Consider the following 13,760-nt stretch of genomic DNA (forward strand, 5'->3'; position numbering starts at 1 on the left):
GATTGTTAACAATGTTACTGTCAACCACTTATAACTTACCAAAGGGTTGCAAACAAAGCATTGAAAAATAATGTTGATAGACTTTTAAAACATCAGACTTCTTGTGAAAGCTGATGCTAACGATCCAAAAACAAAATGGGAATTGTGATTAAAGAAAAGAAGTCCATTCTTTCTAAGGGCAAAACCAGCACTCGGAGTCAAAAAAAATACACAAAAGCAAAAAAGGATGGAAAATTCTCATTTTGGTCTTGCAATTCTATAGCTGTTCTCAGCTCATCATAGGTTAAATATAGCCTAGAAAATCAGAGATAGATAGAAAGAAAAAGATGAGCTATCATTCAGATGCACAATCTGTTCATGAATTTTGACCCACTGTATCTTTCTTCTACCATTTTTTTAATGAATAAAATATTATACAAATAGCAACATACAATTATCTTTTAAGTAAAATGATATAAAATGATAATAAAAGAAAAAGTTTATCTAATGCAAAACCTCCCTCCCAAATTCGGGAAGCATTAAGATAACATTCCAACTACAGGTTACCTCCCTATCAAAAAGAAAACTAAAACTAAAATCTAACAAGAGAAACTATTCGTACATAGACAAGATCCCAAAATAGGTTCAGCAAGACGTTTTCAGCTAAGGCTACAAATTCAGTAATGTTACTCTTTGATTTCCTTTCACATGCAAGCACGGCATACCTGGCAAAGGAACATAATCTGCTGTTAGCTATAATAATGATTGCAGGTAATATGGAGGAAGAGGAACAATTGCACATTCAATGGAATGGAAGTTTTAGGTGTTAAGCAAAAATCCTTAGTTTTGAGATCACTATTTGAGTGGTCACACTTGTTTGGAACTAGTGTTATGAATTCAATTATAGAAATTACAAACCCTCTCTTTTTTAGTGTAATTCTTCCGAAATGTAATTTTAGGAGTACTCTATGTACACACATGGCTAGCCCCAACTTATTTTTTTAACAATCCGTAGTTGACTCCAAAAAAATTTGGGACTATGGCTTGCTTCTTGTTGTTTGCGTATACATTTTTTGTATACATAAGGTATCTCCTCTTTGTCAATAAAAGCTACTAAAAAAGGTTGTACTCAATATACAAAGCTCCTCCTTATCAATAAAAGCTATTAATTACCCACCAAAAAAATAAAAAAGAAGAAGAAGAATAAGCGTAAATGGTTGCTTACAAATATAACAAAAAATCTAGGTGGTAGGATCCTTTTTTTTTTCCCCTAAATATTTCTAAGATAATAGAAAATGCAGTTATGCAGTCAGCCAGTCACATTGGTAGCAGATTTCATGCAACCTTTATAGCAGTGAAGTTTCCTCACAAAACACAGTGGAACTTTACCCCCCAAGGACCTATACGCCATCAGCGGGCAGTTTTCCATTCTTCATTCAATCCTTCAACAGTTTTTAACTCCTATCTTCCTCTACTTTTCCTTAAAAGTTACCATGACTTGGTAACTTTTAAGTGAATTTTGTGGTGTGCTTTTGTGTAAGAACCTCATCCCCTCTCCCCTATGTGTACATTTATTTCTCAAAAAAAAAAAAAATAATAATAATAATATATATATATATATATATATAAACATAGAACCTCAAATATAGTCCCAAGTGAACTGCAGGTGACTGCCAAAAGAAGATAGACAAGGCATTTACCTGACAATCTTTTGCAGCCAAAGGACATTAATGAGGACCACAAACCAGATCTCGACAGATCAACCACCAGAAACGAGATACTTTAAGACTTGGGAACAGTCACATTTAGAATTTTCACATCTTGGTATGGCCTATCACCCTTATCTGTCTTCACTTTCTCTATAGCCTGTCAACAATGTTCAAGAGTTTCAGACATTGGTCAATCTTTGATTTTTAGATTCTTAAAAGGAAACAGAGAAATGTACAAACAATATGTAACAATAGATCTTGTATATGTACACATGTAACATGTCCTTGTGCCTTACATGTGTGAATGGGTATGAGCTGCACATGTGTGAATGGGTATGAGCTTATAAACCCAAAGAATTATTGGAAATTCCCACATCCAACAGCATAGAATCTCTCTTCAGTTTTATTATGGTATTGAAGGTTATCGAATAAATGGCCCAAAGTTGGAAAATATATGTAGCAATAGGTGCCAATCATTCCAATTAACAATCATGTTTTGTGAAGCTTTATCACATGGGGGGAGGGAACAATATAGCAAAACAAAACAGGAAAATAAAATACTATTTTGGTCCCTAAATTTTACTAAAAGTTTGTTTTTCATCCCTAAACTTAAAAAAGTTCTTTTTTTCATCCTTAAACTTTGTAAAGAGATTTTTTAACAATATAGAGACAAAAATAGGGATTAAGAACTATTTTCAATAGTTTGAGGACGAAAAAGAACTTTTCAATTGTTTAAGGATGAAAAAAGAACTTTTTAAAGTTTAGGGATGAAACCCAAAATTTTGGTAAAGTTTAGAGACCAAAATTGTATTTTACCCCCCAAAAAATCATGTTCTGCACATCTTGGACAGGTTATTTGGTGCGTTTGTGTGTCCATGCATACTGCATATGCAAGTTGAAGGGAGATATACTACAATATTCCAGGTAATGAACAGTGACCACATAAGTGCAAACTCAACTATACCTGTACAACATCCATTCCCTTTATAACTCTAGCAAAAACCGTATGCTTGTTGTCCAGCCAAGGAGTAGCCACTGTGGTGATAAAGAATTGAGACCCATTAGTGTTTGGGCCTGCATTTGCCATTGACACGGTGAAAGGCCTGTCATGTCGTAAACTGCAAAAAAACACAAATGATTCATCCAATGTAACTTCTACTTAATACACAGAGAATTAACTAAATAACAGTATCAATTGCAGAAGCAAAAAGAAGTCTCAGTTAGTACTTGGTAATGCAGTTCTAATCAAAGAACCAAAGATTTATTTAAGGTTCCACTCATACCCAACCTATTGCCAGTCATCCAGCATACTAGTAAAACCAAACTTTTTCTTCCAAAACATCTAAATTCATTGACGGTCCATCAAAAAACCAAACAAAAAAAAAACACTTAAAGGAAGGCAGACCAGGGCCATTCTTTTATACATGCAAGATCGCAACAGCATCAATGACAACAAAACTCAGCATGACATGAGTCAGGGCCACAGATACAAGATCTATTCCAGTGCCATCAGAATGAGGAAACTGTGGATCATCTCCTCCTCCATTGTCCTATAGCTCACTCACTGTGGGTTTATATGTTTCAGATCTTTGGGACACAATGGGTCATGCTAGGCTCTGTGGAAAGCTTGGCGTATTGTTGGAGCTATTGGCAGGGAAAATTTAATTCAGACATATGGAATATGGTTCCTGGCTGTTTGATGTAGATTGTTTGGACGGAAAGAAATCGACGCTCTTTTGGGGATACTGAGAAATCCTTGGTTCAATTACAACCTCTATGCCAGAAGAATTTATTTGATTGGTCTAGGTGTTGGGGCTTCTCGGATTGATCCACTATCTTGGAGTTTATTTCTTCTCTTGGTATTACACTTTTAAGTTTTTTCTTGTTGTTTGATGCTGTTTGTTTGTTTGTTGCATTTCCTTGTGTTCACTATCATGAACACCTTGTATTTGCTTTCTTTTGTTTTACAGTTTGTTTAATAATACTCTTATTACCTATCAAAAAAAAAAATGAAAGATAGGATTATCAACAAAGACTAAAGGAAACTCGAGTACAAATAAGAGGTTTAGCTCAAAGGAAAGCAGGATATTTTCAACAATAATGGAAATTATTACAAAAAATTGTGCCCAAAGTTCACACCCTAACACTTAACACACCAGATAGACCCTCTTTACAATGAAATGTCTCAATTGTCACACAGGATAGACTCTCTTTATAATGAACTGCCTCATTCCTCTATGCATATCATAATCTAGTGTAAATTAGGGTTGCAAGCAAACCATGCCATTAATGAACAGCTTGGAGCTCAGCTTGATAAAGTTTGTTTGTGTTTGTATATTTATGCTTGTGAACAAGTCAACAAACTCAAGCTTTAATTTCAAGTTCGTTTAATAAACAAGCCAAGCTTGAATAGTTTTGAGCAAAACTCGTTAAGGCTTGTGAAAAAGCTCACACATGGGCTTATCATGACTCAATAGATCTACAATTGATGGTGAGCCTTCTTAAAATCTTAATAAAGATAGTTTGGTAATTACTATTATTATTATTATTATTTTGGTAATTAAAATCTTAATAAAGATATTGATGACTAAAGACGACAATATTTGAAAAGCCCAAGGAAGTGTAATTTGACTATCTCTTAATTTTATCATTTGGTGGATGCTTGTAATCTGTGTTCTTGAATGTTTTGATCCCCAGCTGTATACATCGTTTATACTTGGGTGAGTCTTTTTTAATGATTGAATAAAATTTTAATTACTTATCAAAAAAATAAAAAATAAAAAATTGGTCAAACCCACACTGGTAGCCAATGTTAAAGAGAGGAAAATCTTATTCTATGAAAAACACTCATTTTCCATCCATTTCAAAACTTTAATAGGGTTAGGACAATAAAGTTGGTAATTGGAACATGTGCTACTATGCAGGCCCACCACCTTAATTTAGTAAGTTTATAGAAGGGATTGGATGCTTCATGGTTGGTGTTAGTTTGTTGTTCACATGGTGAGCTCTAGTCAACCTGTGAGCCAGCTCGAGCTGGAATTTGAGGCTCGGATTGAGCTCAAGCCTGGATAATTCCTTACCAAGCTGAGCCTGAATAATGTGAAACTTGGTTTCGGCTCAGCTCATTTGCATCCCAATGCTAAATGCTTGTCAAAAAAAAAAAATGACAAACCTCTTGTGAAACTCATCCTCAAACTCCCTGCCCCAAATAGATTGCCCTCCAGTGCCATCTCCCAAAGGATCTCCTGTCTGTACCATGAAGCCTTTGATGACACGGTGAAAAATGAGATTATCATAGTAGCCATTCCGGCAGTGTGTTGTAAAGTTCTCCACAGTTTTTGGACATTCCTCTGGGTACAATCTCATGTGAATATCACCCATTGTGGTATGCATAATCTGGGACAAAAAGAAATGGAGCAGAAAAGATAAGAGAACATATCACACAAAGGAGAGCGCTCATGCAGACAAGGTAAAGTGATGCACAAAATGGCATGAAAAGAAGAAATACTACATCCACCCATCTTGAAATGAATTATACTCTCTACAAGCAGATAGTAGGATCAAATCTACAAAGTGAACCACAAAAGAAAATATTTATCTAATTTCAGTTTGCAGGATGTCAACTCAAAAATTGAAACAATACGAGACTAGGATGGATAAGATATAAGATCCAGTGAAGAGATCTTGACACCCAACAATTCTCCCACCATCCAGAATGAACAGAAGAACTACATACAATTTGACGAGAAAACCTATAAATAATGCTTTGTCTCTCAAAGGGCCTTTTTTTCAGGATTGCAATTTAAATTTGTTTTTCTAAATATAGGTCATTTCAGAATCAGTAACACAATTTCGGAAATGTAAAATGTGCAGGCCACTTAACAGTTAACAAATCAAAACCAATAAAAAAAGACATCTAGAAATTTTCCATAGTTTTCAACTACATCAAAAATCTTGGCTGGAAAAATGTTTACTTTTCCAGCAAATGGCCCATAAATAGTTTTTTTTTTTTTTTTTTTTTTTTTTAAATACTTAATAAAAATATGCTTTTTTTGCGCATTTTTCATTCCACTTTCAGTTTTCTGCAACTTTGAAATTCACAAAAATTTTTTTGAGACAGGAAAATTTCTAGTAACAGAATTTCTTCCTTTTTTTATTATTATTTATAAAAACCCAAAAAAAAAGAGGTCTGATACAAGAAAACAAAAGAATTTCCAATTGAGCTCATGCAAATAATTCAACTACAATTTTTCTTTAATTTGATTGCAAGTAACAATTTTAATCTAATTTAATAGGAAATGCGGAAAGAAAACTCACCACATTGTCAGGAAGAGATGTTGTCACAGATTTTCCAATATCTGACACGGCTAAAAGTTCATCAGGAGGAGGCTTCTCATTAAACACATCTCTTCCCTTAGTTGCATCTTCAGGCTCCTCTGGTTCTCTTTGACTATCAGGACCATAGAAAATGTCAGAATTAAGACTAAATGGAAATATAGTTCTTAATATTTATTAATAAATAGCAATCAAATGAAACAGTACTCTGAATGCATTTAGGAAAACGGTTATTCTCAAACACGCTTCCCAAGGTTAAAGAGAGTACTCGCTAAACATCTCACAAATGATACACCTACACCCTTCTAGACAATTCTAAACTTCACCACAATTAAGTTCATGATATGTAATTTGATGGTCATCAGTACAAACCTGTAACCAGTTGAACATACTAGTGCATGCTTTCCAGAAATAACTAAATTCAGGCAATGGTAACATTATCAGTCAATAAGTGCAAACTCTCATACCTGAAAAGATATATTCTGTGCTTCTTGAAAGCACAACATAGAAGAGTGGGATCTGTCAAAGGCTCTTTGCTCTCATTTACATTTGCTGCAGCTGCAGGAATTTTTCTAACTTTTTTACTGCTTCGGTCACCTTGATATAGCGCAATTCTCAAAAATCTATCATTGTTCTCCACCTTTCCAAGAATTCGGGCAACTTTATTGGTGTGCAAGTTTACTACCTAATAGTAAAACAAAAATAGGACAGAGGAGAGAGAGAATGATGTGTTAAAAATGACAATAAGATTATTCAGCAAAAAAAAAATGACAATAGGACAAAAAATAAGCTTTTTTCTTGGTAAGAAAAATAAATTAGAATATGAGTTGTATTGCCAATTACATGACAATAATATCTTACTTTTATCCCAAGGAGGGCTGCGTATATAATAAAATTAGAGCTTTCATCAAAGACTGCATTTGGTTGTGGTGCGCTTTCTGTTTTCTCAATTTCCTTCTCAACAGCCATTCTTCGCCCAAAATCAATAGCTTCCAACCGATATAAGGGAGCATCACTTCTCTGAAGATCTTGTGCCACCTTAACAACAATAGAGACATGATCATCAGAAGAGTTTCCAAGACAAATGTAACCTTAATGAAATTCCAATAAAAAACTACATTACCTCAAGGGATTCATCATAAACTCGTCTTAGTTTACCTGTTCTGAACCAAAACACTCTTATCCTACGATCAGGTGATGTAATCACAAATTGCTTACCATCTGGACTCGCCTGAAGGGTAATACAAAAAAGTCCACCAGTGAATTTTTATATATAAATCAATTAAAAAAAAGAATCAAGAAGATTAAGCATTCACAAAATGCATTAAATCCAACAGTAGACCAAAAATGTTAAAAGTGCATGTGTACATAATACCTCAATAGCAGAAACAGAAGTTTTGCATTTCACAATTTCAAAGAGATTTGTATCACTTTTCAATCTAAAATTCACCCTGCAAGAACCATATAGTAGAAGCACAATTAGAACATCCAAGGCACAGGAAAGATTTGAATATCTAAAAATGAAGCAATAATAAACGATGATTCCAATATTAGGTTGTATTAATCGATTCCAGACACAATCAAGCCATTTAAGGAAGAAAGTTATTCAAGAAACATACAGGAGTACATCAAGTAACATAAAGACAAATTCGAGCCTTATGAATTTTTTAACATAAGTAAAAACACAACACCAATATTTTTTTATGAGTAGAATAGAGCATATACTCATTTTCTGGGAACTGAAGTGTAGCGGGGCTCCAATACTCAATAATTCCCTTCACATCAGCAGATATCACAGCATCAAATACAGGGTTGTACTTCATAACTTTTACCGGGCACAAATGTATCTGAAGAGGAAATAGAAACCAAAAATAAAATATAAGAGACTAACTAAACAAACTTAACATGTATAGTGAATATATACATATAATCAGAAAATTTTGAAAAGTGTGCTACTTTCAAGGCTGCTAACACACCTCTTTGGAGATGATCGGTTCATTTGAACCAGATCTAGCATCATATATGTGCACAAATGAGGAGTTCCGATCACTAATGGCAACCCTCGCTTTGACATCACCTTGTTTGTAGACCCATTCAATGGCACCAGGAACAAATTGTAGGCCAATCATGACCATCATATCATAGTTGACCACATCATATATCTTCACAGAACGATCATTTGAAATAGTACCACAAAGCAACCCATCAACGCTAACCTGCATAGCTGAAAAATGTCACGGTTGATGACAGCACTAATGAAAAAAATTTGACCACTAGCTAATCAAAACACAAAAATATCAAATAGATAGATACTCTAACAAAAACTGCACACATCAGCACTATCCAGCAAAACTTTGAAGTGAATGCCTCTTTTGCTTATGATCCACATACATGAGGACTAGCACAAAGAGTTTTGAAGGCAAAATATTGCACTGGGCCAGCCATGATGGTATAGTTGCTTTTACATTTTCTTTTTGGGGGTTAAATTTTGTAAAACATGGAAGTAGTAATTAATATGCCATATTTGCACTTTACCATAAGAAGCTAAAACACGATTGGGCCACTTCTTTTTTTGATAAGTGTGATTCGACTACTCTAAATCGAACTAATCTGTATTTTAAGATTATTTGAGAAGTAGATTGAAACAGTTTGTAGTTCTCCAAAATACAACTTTGCATGCATTTTTATATTGAAAAATTAATACAGGTCATAATCTGCATTTCTAAACAAGATGAACAATATTTAGGATACTGAAACTCAGGTTGTGCGGGCATATGTGCCTTGTCTATGCCTAAACATAAATGACTTCACTTTTTAAATTAAAACTGGTACTTATTGTGGTTGTTTTAACACATCACCAGTAAAGATTTTGAATATGAAAGTAGCCTATGATGTTGCAGACTCCAAAGTAAACAATGTTACTCTTATTTCATAGCTTTCAACTAACAGCAATCCAAAAAGAATGACCAATGACATGATGCTATGAGCAGTACTAACTCCATGAAACAAAATCACACATATGCATAAAAGGAAGCACATGCAACTTATGCATATACATAATTTATAAGAAATGAATTGAGAATCAAAGTAAGGATTAATGATAAACAAGATTCCACATGCTTAAACAAGGAGTCATATAAGGAGAAATAACTCACAGCTATTCCTTCAATTGGACCGAGATGGGATCTAAAATGCTTTGCAAACTCAATACCGATAGGCTTTTTCTTCCAGAACTTCAAATGCCCTAATCAAAGAGGGAAGGGAAAAAGGGTGAGAATAAAGCAATCAGACTGATAAGTTAAGAGTAATTTCATCACACGCCCATCCCATTAGATACAATATCCCAACATGATCTGGCTGTATTGGGTCACAATGTTACAGCATATATTCCACTAGACTGCTTTGATCCAATAAGCATATGATATAAAGGAAAATAAAATTAGGGAAATCACCACAACAACCAGGTTCATTCCACAAAGTGATAGAGTAATTGATACTCTTTTCTTTTCTTTTCTCTTTTGGCTAAAAATAGAGTAATCGATACTCCATTCAAATAAGTTAACTGAATTTTATCATATTCCAAGATATCACTACTGACAAAATATGCTGCAAGTATAAAGAGCCCATTCACTTCAAACTACAAAAAGTTCAAATAAGTATTGCACTATTGCTTCATTTCAATTTTTTGGACAATTAAAACAATACCATAGTATTGTCTAGTATTAAGCCAATGAACTCCTGCTTATATAGCACCTCTTCCCCTATAACTGTGGAGGGCAAGGTCATGGCTTCCAGACCATTGGATGTGTGTAACATACCAATTAAAAAAAAAAACATTGTCTTACCAATTCAAGTCATCTCATATGGCCAAAGGAAATATCTAGCATAAGAAATTCTCTTTTAATAGGTAAACCAACAATTAAGGCAGCAAGAAAAGTCACTTTTCCCTTTCTTGACTATGCAGCTTCTTATCTTGAAATAACTAAAGGCTGCAACAACTTGTCCCAATCAGAACCCAATTTTTTTTTCTGCCACCCCTTCTACTCATTTCACATGAACAAACGCCCTCAGACAACTTTCTCACTTGTCTCAAACATTACAACCTATAACTACATATGTTGGCACCACATCTTTTACCATGAAGTCTCAACTATGATCATCACTATCTCACTTAAATTTATGCACAAAACCATCTTTGAATCCATCCTCCACTCCATTTGATGGTTGACTTCAAGCAAGCATTTGCTGCCATCTCAACTACTTTAACTTTAAAAAAAATAAATAAATAAATAAAATTGAACCTCAACTACTTTAACTTAATAACACATCACACATTCTTGAGTGTTGCTTACATTGGAATCACTCAAAAGCATCTTCCCATATATTGTACCTCACATTCAATTAGAACAAAGTTGCTAACATGTGTATCCTTACTGTCAATCCTTTCCCCCCTATTTTTCTTCAAAATAATAATAATAATAATAAAAGCAAAGTGTAAGACACACAAAAACATGTTCAGAAACTGTTGTCAGTTCATGGAATAGAATTTAGTATTATTAGCTATCCCCACCAATAGCCCCACCAAACAAAACTATTGTCAAATAAATTGAGTGCTACTATGAGAAAAATAAAGCAGGTTCAGTCAGTCAAATAAACAGAAAAACTAATGTAAACGAATAATATCCTAAATGGTTAAATAATTTGGTCCAAGACTTTGTATTGTTACAGCACCCAACATAGTTTAGCACATAATTTCTTTCAAATTCCATGAAGTAAATTGACTTGGTAAAGAGAATGAGGATGATTATGACTATACATGATACTGCCCATATTGTTTGGACTGGGTTATATTGTATTGGTGCGTGTATGTTGTGCTGACATGTGTTGAGACCCACACCAGGCATGCACTAGGTTGATTTGGACCATATAAGCCATTACAAGAAATCTTAATTGTAACTAAACTAGTCTTACAAAACAAATGTGGATATTGCTTTACTCGATTCATGACAAATGGTATCATAGGCAACCTAGTAATGTTGTATGGCTTGGAGACAGTGCAGCACAACATGAAACCTGAGAACATACATCAGTCATTTATGTGGGGAAGATTGTTACACCCTAATTTGGATTGGATTGGATTGGATTAGATTCTATGAGTGCATGTGTTGTGTGGGTGCATGCTGAGTCTTAGCTCTTTTCTCAGGTTGTGACACTATGAGACAATGAGTGACGATCACGATGACAAGACAACCAACTTCAAAGGTCTTCTCCCCCTGCCCCCCCTTTTCTTTTCCATTTAAAGACTAGGCAGTCTCAAGATACAAAAGTATTTCAAGTTGGAGAATGCAAAGTGCAAAAATCTAAAACATTTAAAAACTTCATTGTCACCTTCATACTGATTACTCTCAAGTCTCAACCACTCATTGTTCACCAAGGTTCACCTAGGTGATTCATATATATATATATATATATATATATACATACATACATATAACTCGGGAACCCTTTGTACTCGCCTCTAGCTAGTAGAACCTACAGGCAACTCAGTTGCCGAGTAATCCAGGGGCATTTACACTAAGTATCCATTTGAGATCAGTTTATTTTGTTGAAAATATTGTAGATAAAGGTAAAAGTTAGCTGAAATAGTATCTGATGAATAGTACTAAAAAGTGCAATAAGCCCCACGAATAGTAGAAAAAATAAATTGAATAGTAAAATAAATTGGCAAAAATAATCCATGTCAAACGCACACTAAACTTATATCCAATGCTAACTAAACAACCACATAAAAGAAGTAACACTATATCACATAATACAAATTTCTACTAATTAAGAGAAAGCACAAAAACAATGTGTGTGGTTTTACCATCAGCGCTTCCAGTGATGAAGAAATCTGCTGGAGAGACAGCCACATGTGTGACCACGTCGCGATGCATGTAACTTTTCTCATACCTGTAAAAGTGAAAAACCCCCAAATTCAATTGAGTTTCTGAAGCATAAACCCTAAACCCTAAACCCTAAACCATGTTTGAAAGAATACAGAAATTGCAGAGAAACTGAAGCTTACATGTTAGCGGAGGGAAGCGCGTCGAGATAGGCCTGCTCGAACTGGAGGGGTCGCTTGGGTCGGGCGCGCGGGGCAGGACCCGGCCCGACTATGGGCTCCTCTTCAGTCTCTGCTGGTGCAGAGCCTACGGCGCCGTTTTGAGGTTCCTCCATTCTTCTCTATTCGCTAGCGTTTTCTGGAAGGAGAATTCAGAGCTCAAAAAGTTTGGGGATTTTGATTTTGATTTTGTGATTCAGAGCTTCAAGCTGAAGTGAGCTGAACTGGCTTACAAGTACAACTATGAGAGCTTCTTCGTTTTATGACTGTTGTCGTTGAAGCTTCAAATTGTTTAGAATTCAGACGACAAGTGAACTGTCGTCGTTTTGCCGTCCCAAGCTCCTTGTGAACAATTTTATTTTGTGACGTGACGACTACGTAATCAAAGGTATTGTTTTGGTAGAAAACTAGATATATATTGAATGGGCCAGCCCGAGACTTTTTGAGGCCTTAAATTTAAAGCTGATTTTTCATAATGATAAACGAAACCGGGTCTGGGTAACGTTGTTCTAGTAATATTATTTGTATTTTTGAAAATTTGAGTGAAAAAATATGTGAAAATATGTATAATATTATTTAAAAATTGAAAACATGTGTTTAAATACATGTACCAAATAGGCCGCTAATGATTCAAAAACCAAAGTCAAAGCAATGAAAATTGGAAGAGCCAAAATGAAAGTAGGCCCATAAGGCAACACTAACAGCTACTTAGCAGAACTTTAGGCCTTGAGAGATGGGCTCAACTTTGCTTCTAATTTAGGAATTCTATACATTTTTTTTAATACAATATAGAAATTTTACTCTAGAATAATCTAAGTGCATATGTATGTAAAGCTTCCTACTGGAAACTTGAATCTTAACCTTTACTGTCCCACACCTCACAAGCACTTATACTTGTGGAGTGACCATCGCACCAAGAGTATGTGGCAATAGGAATTTTATACTTAATTGTTGAAATGAATGCTTTGTTTATTGTTTAATTTATGAAGAATTCTGCTTCTAACCATCACATGGAGCCTTTACTTATTGATTGCAAGAACTTTCTAATGGATGCCTTGGACTCAGATTAATCACATCTACAGATAAGCCAACCAATGTGCTAATGCATTGACAAAACTTAGCGCTAATTTAAACTCTGTTTTTGTAACTTTTGATCACCTACCTAATGTGGTGGATAACTTGCTTGTTCTAGATAAAGTAACAAATGTTTGTAATAGACTTATTTCTATTTATGTTTAGTCTAATATATTAGCCATTTAACCCCCCCCCCCCCCCCAAAAAAAAATCATGTCAAAGTGGGTCAATTCGTTATGACATGAGCCAATTTATATTAAACACTACCATGCCAAAAGTGTTTCAAGTTCAATAGTCGTGTCAAACATTGTCACTTGACTCACCCCTAAGTTCGAGTAAGGACAAGAATTGAGACCAAGTGTTTATTTTGGAAGACAATTCTTGAATTCATATAATTAACCCAAAGAGCTCTACTCTTTAATAATCGCTTTTCAAATCGAATTCTGATAATGAACATACACTTCAGAGTTTGACTTTTCTATGAACTTTATATATAAGGATTGTATTGACATTTATTAAACCTATCCACACAAAAATATCATAACCAGAATCCCTCACTG

At 34.6% G+C, this 13,760-nt stretch overlaps 1 protein-coding gene across 2 annotated transcripts; it reads right to left on the reverse strand.

The window, feature by feature from the left end:
- Window positions 1–352: 352 nt before the first annotated feature.
- LOC126722145 (peptidyl-prolyl cis-trans isomerase CYP71) lies at window positions 353–12,406 on the reverse strand. 2 transcript variants are annotated; one of them, XM_050425300.1, is made up of 14 exons: window positions 12,091–12,406; window positions 11,890–11,975; window positions 9,179–9,267; window positions 8,000–8,239; window positions 7,749–7,870; window positions 7,399–7,474; window positions 7,147–7,254; window positions 6,885–7,061; window positions 6,491–6,708; window positions 6,006–6,138; window positions 4,861–5,084; window positions 2,653–2,806; window positions 1,680–1,845; window positions 353–704 (listed from the first exon to the last, which is right to left on the reverse strand). In XM_050425300.1, the coding sequence occupies exons 1-13, from the start codon at window positions 12,240–12,242 to the stop codon at window positions 1,762–1,764; spliced, it is 1,863 nt and encodes a 620-aa protein (XP_050281257.1). In that variant the 5' UTR covers window positions 12,243–12,406; the 3' UTR covers window positions 353–704; window positions 1,680–1,761. The 2 variants fall into 2 exon arrangements, with proteins under 2 accessions (XP_050281257.1, XP_050281263.1); XM_050425306.1 differs by lacking the exons at window positions 11,890–11,975; window positions 12,091–12,406 and having other exon boundaries at window positions 8,000–8,247.
- Window positions 12,407–13,760: the final 1,354 nt, after the last annotated feature.

The sequence above is a fragment of the Quercus robur genome, chromosome 1, assembly GCF_932294415.1.
Source record: "Quercus robur chromosome 1, dhQueRobu3.1, whole genome shotgun sequence".
In the NCBI taxonomy this organism is placed as follows: Eukaryota; Viridiplantae; Streptophyta; class Magnoliopsida; order Fagales; family Fagaceae; genus Quercus; species Quercus robur.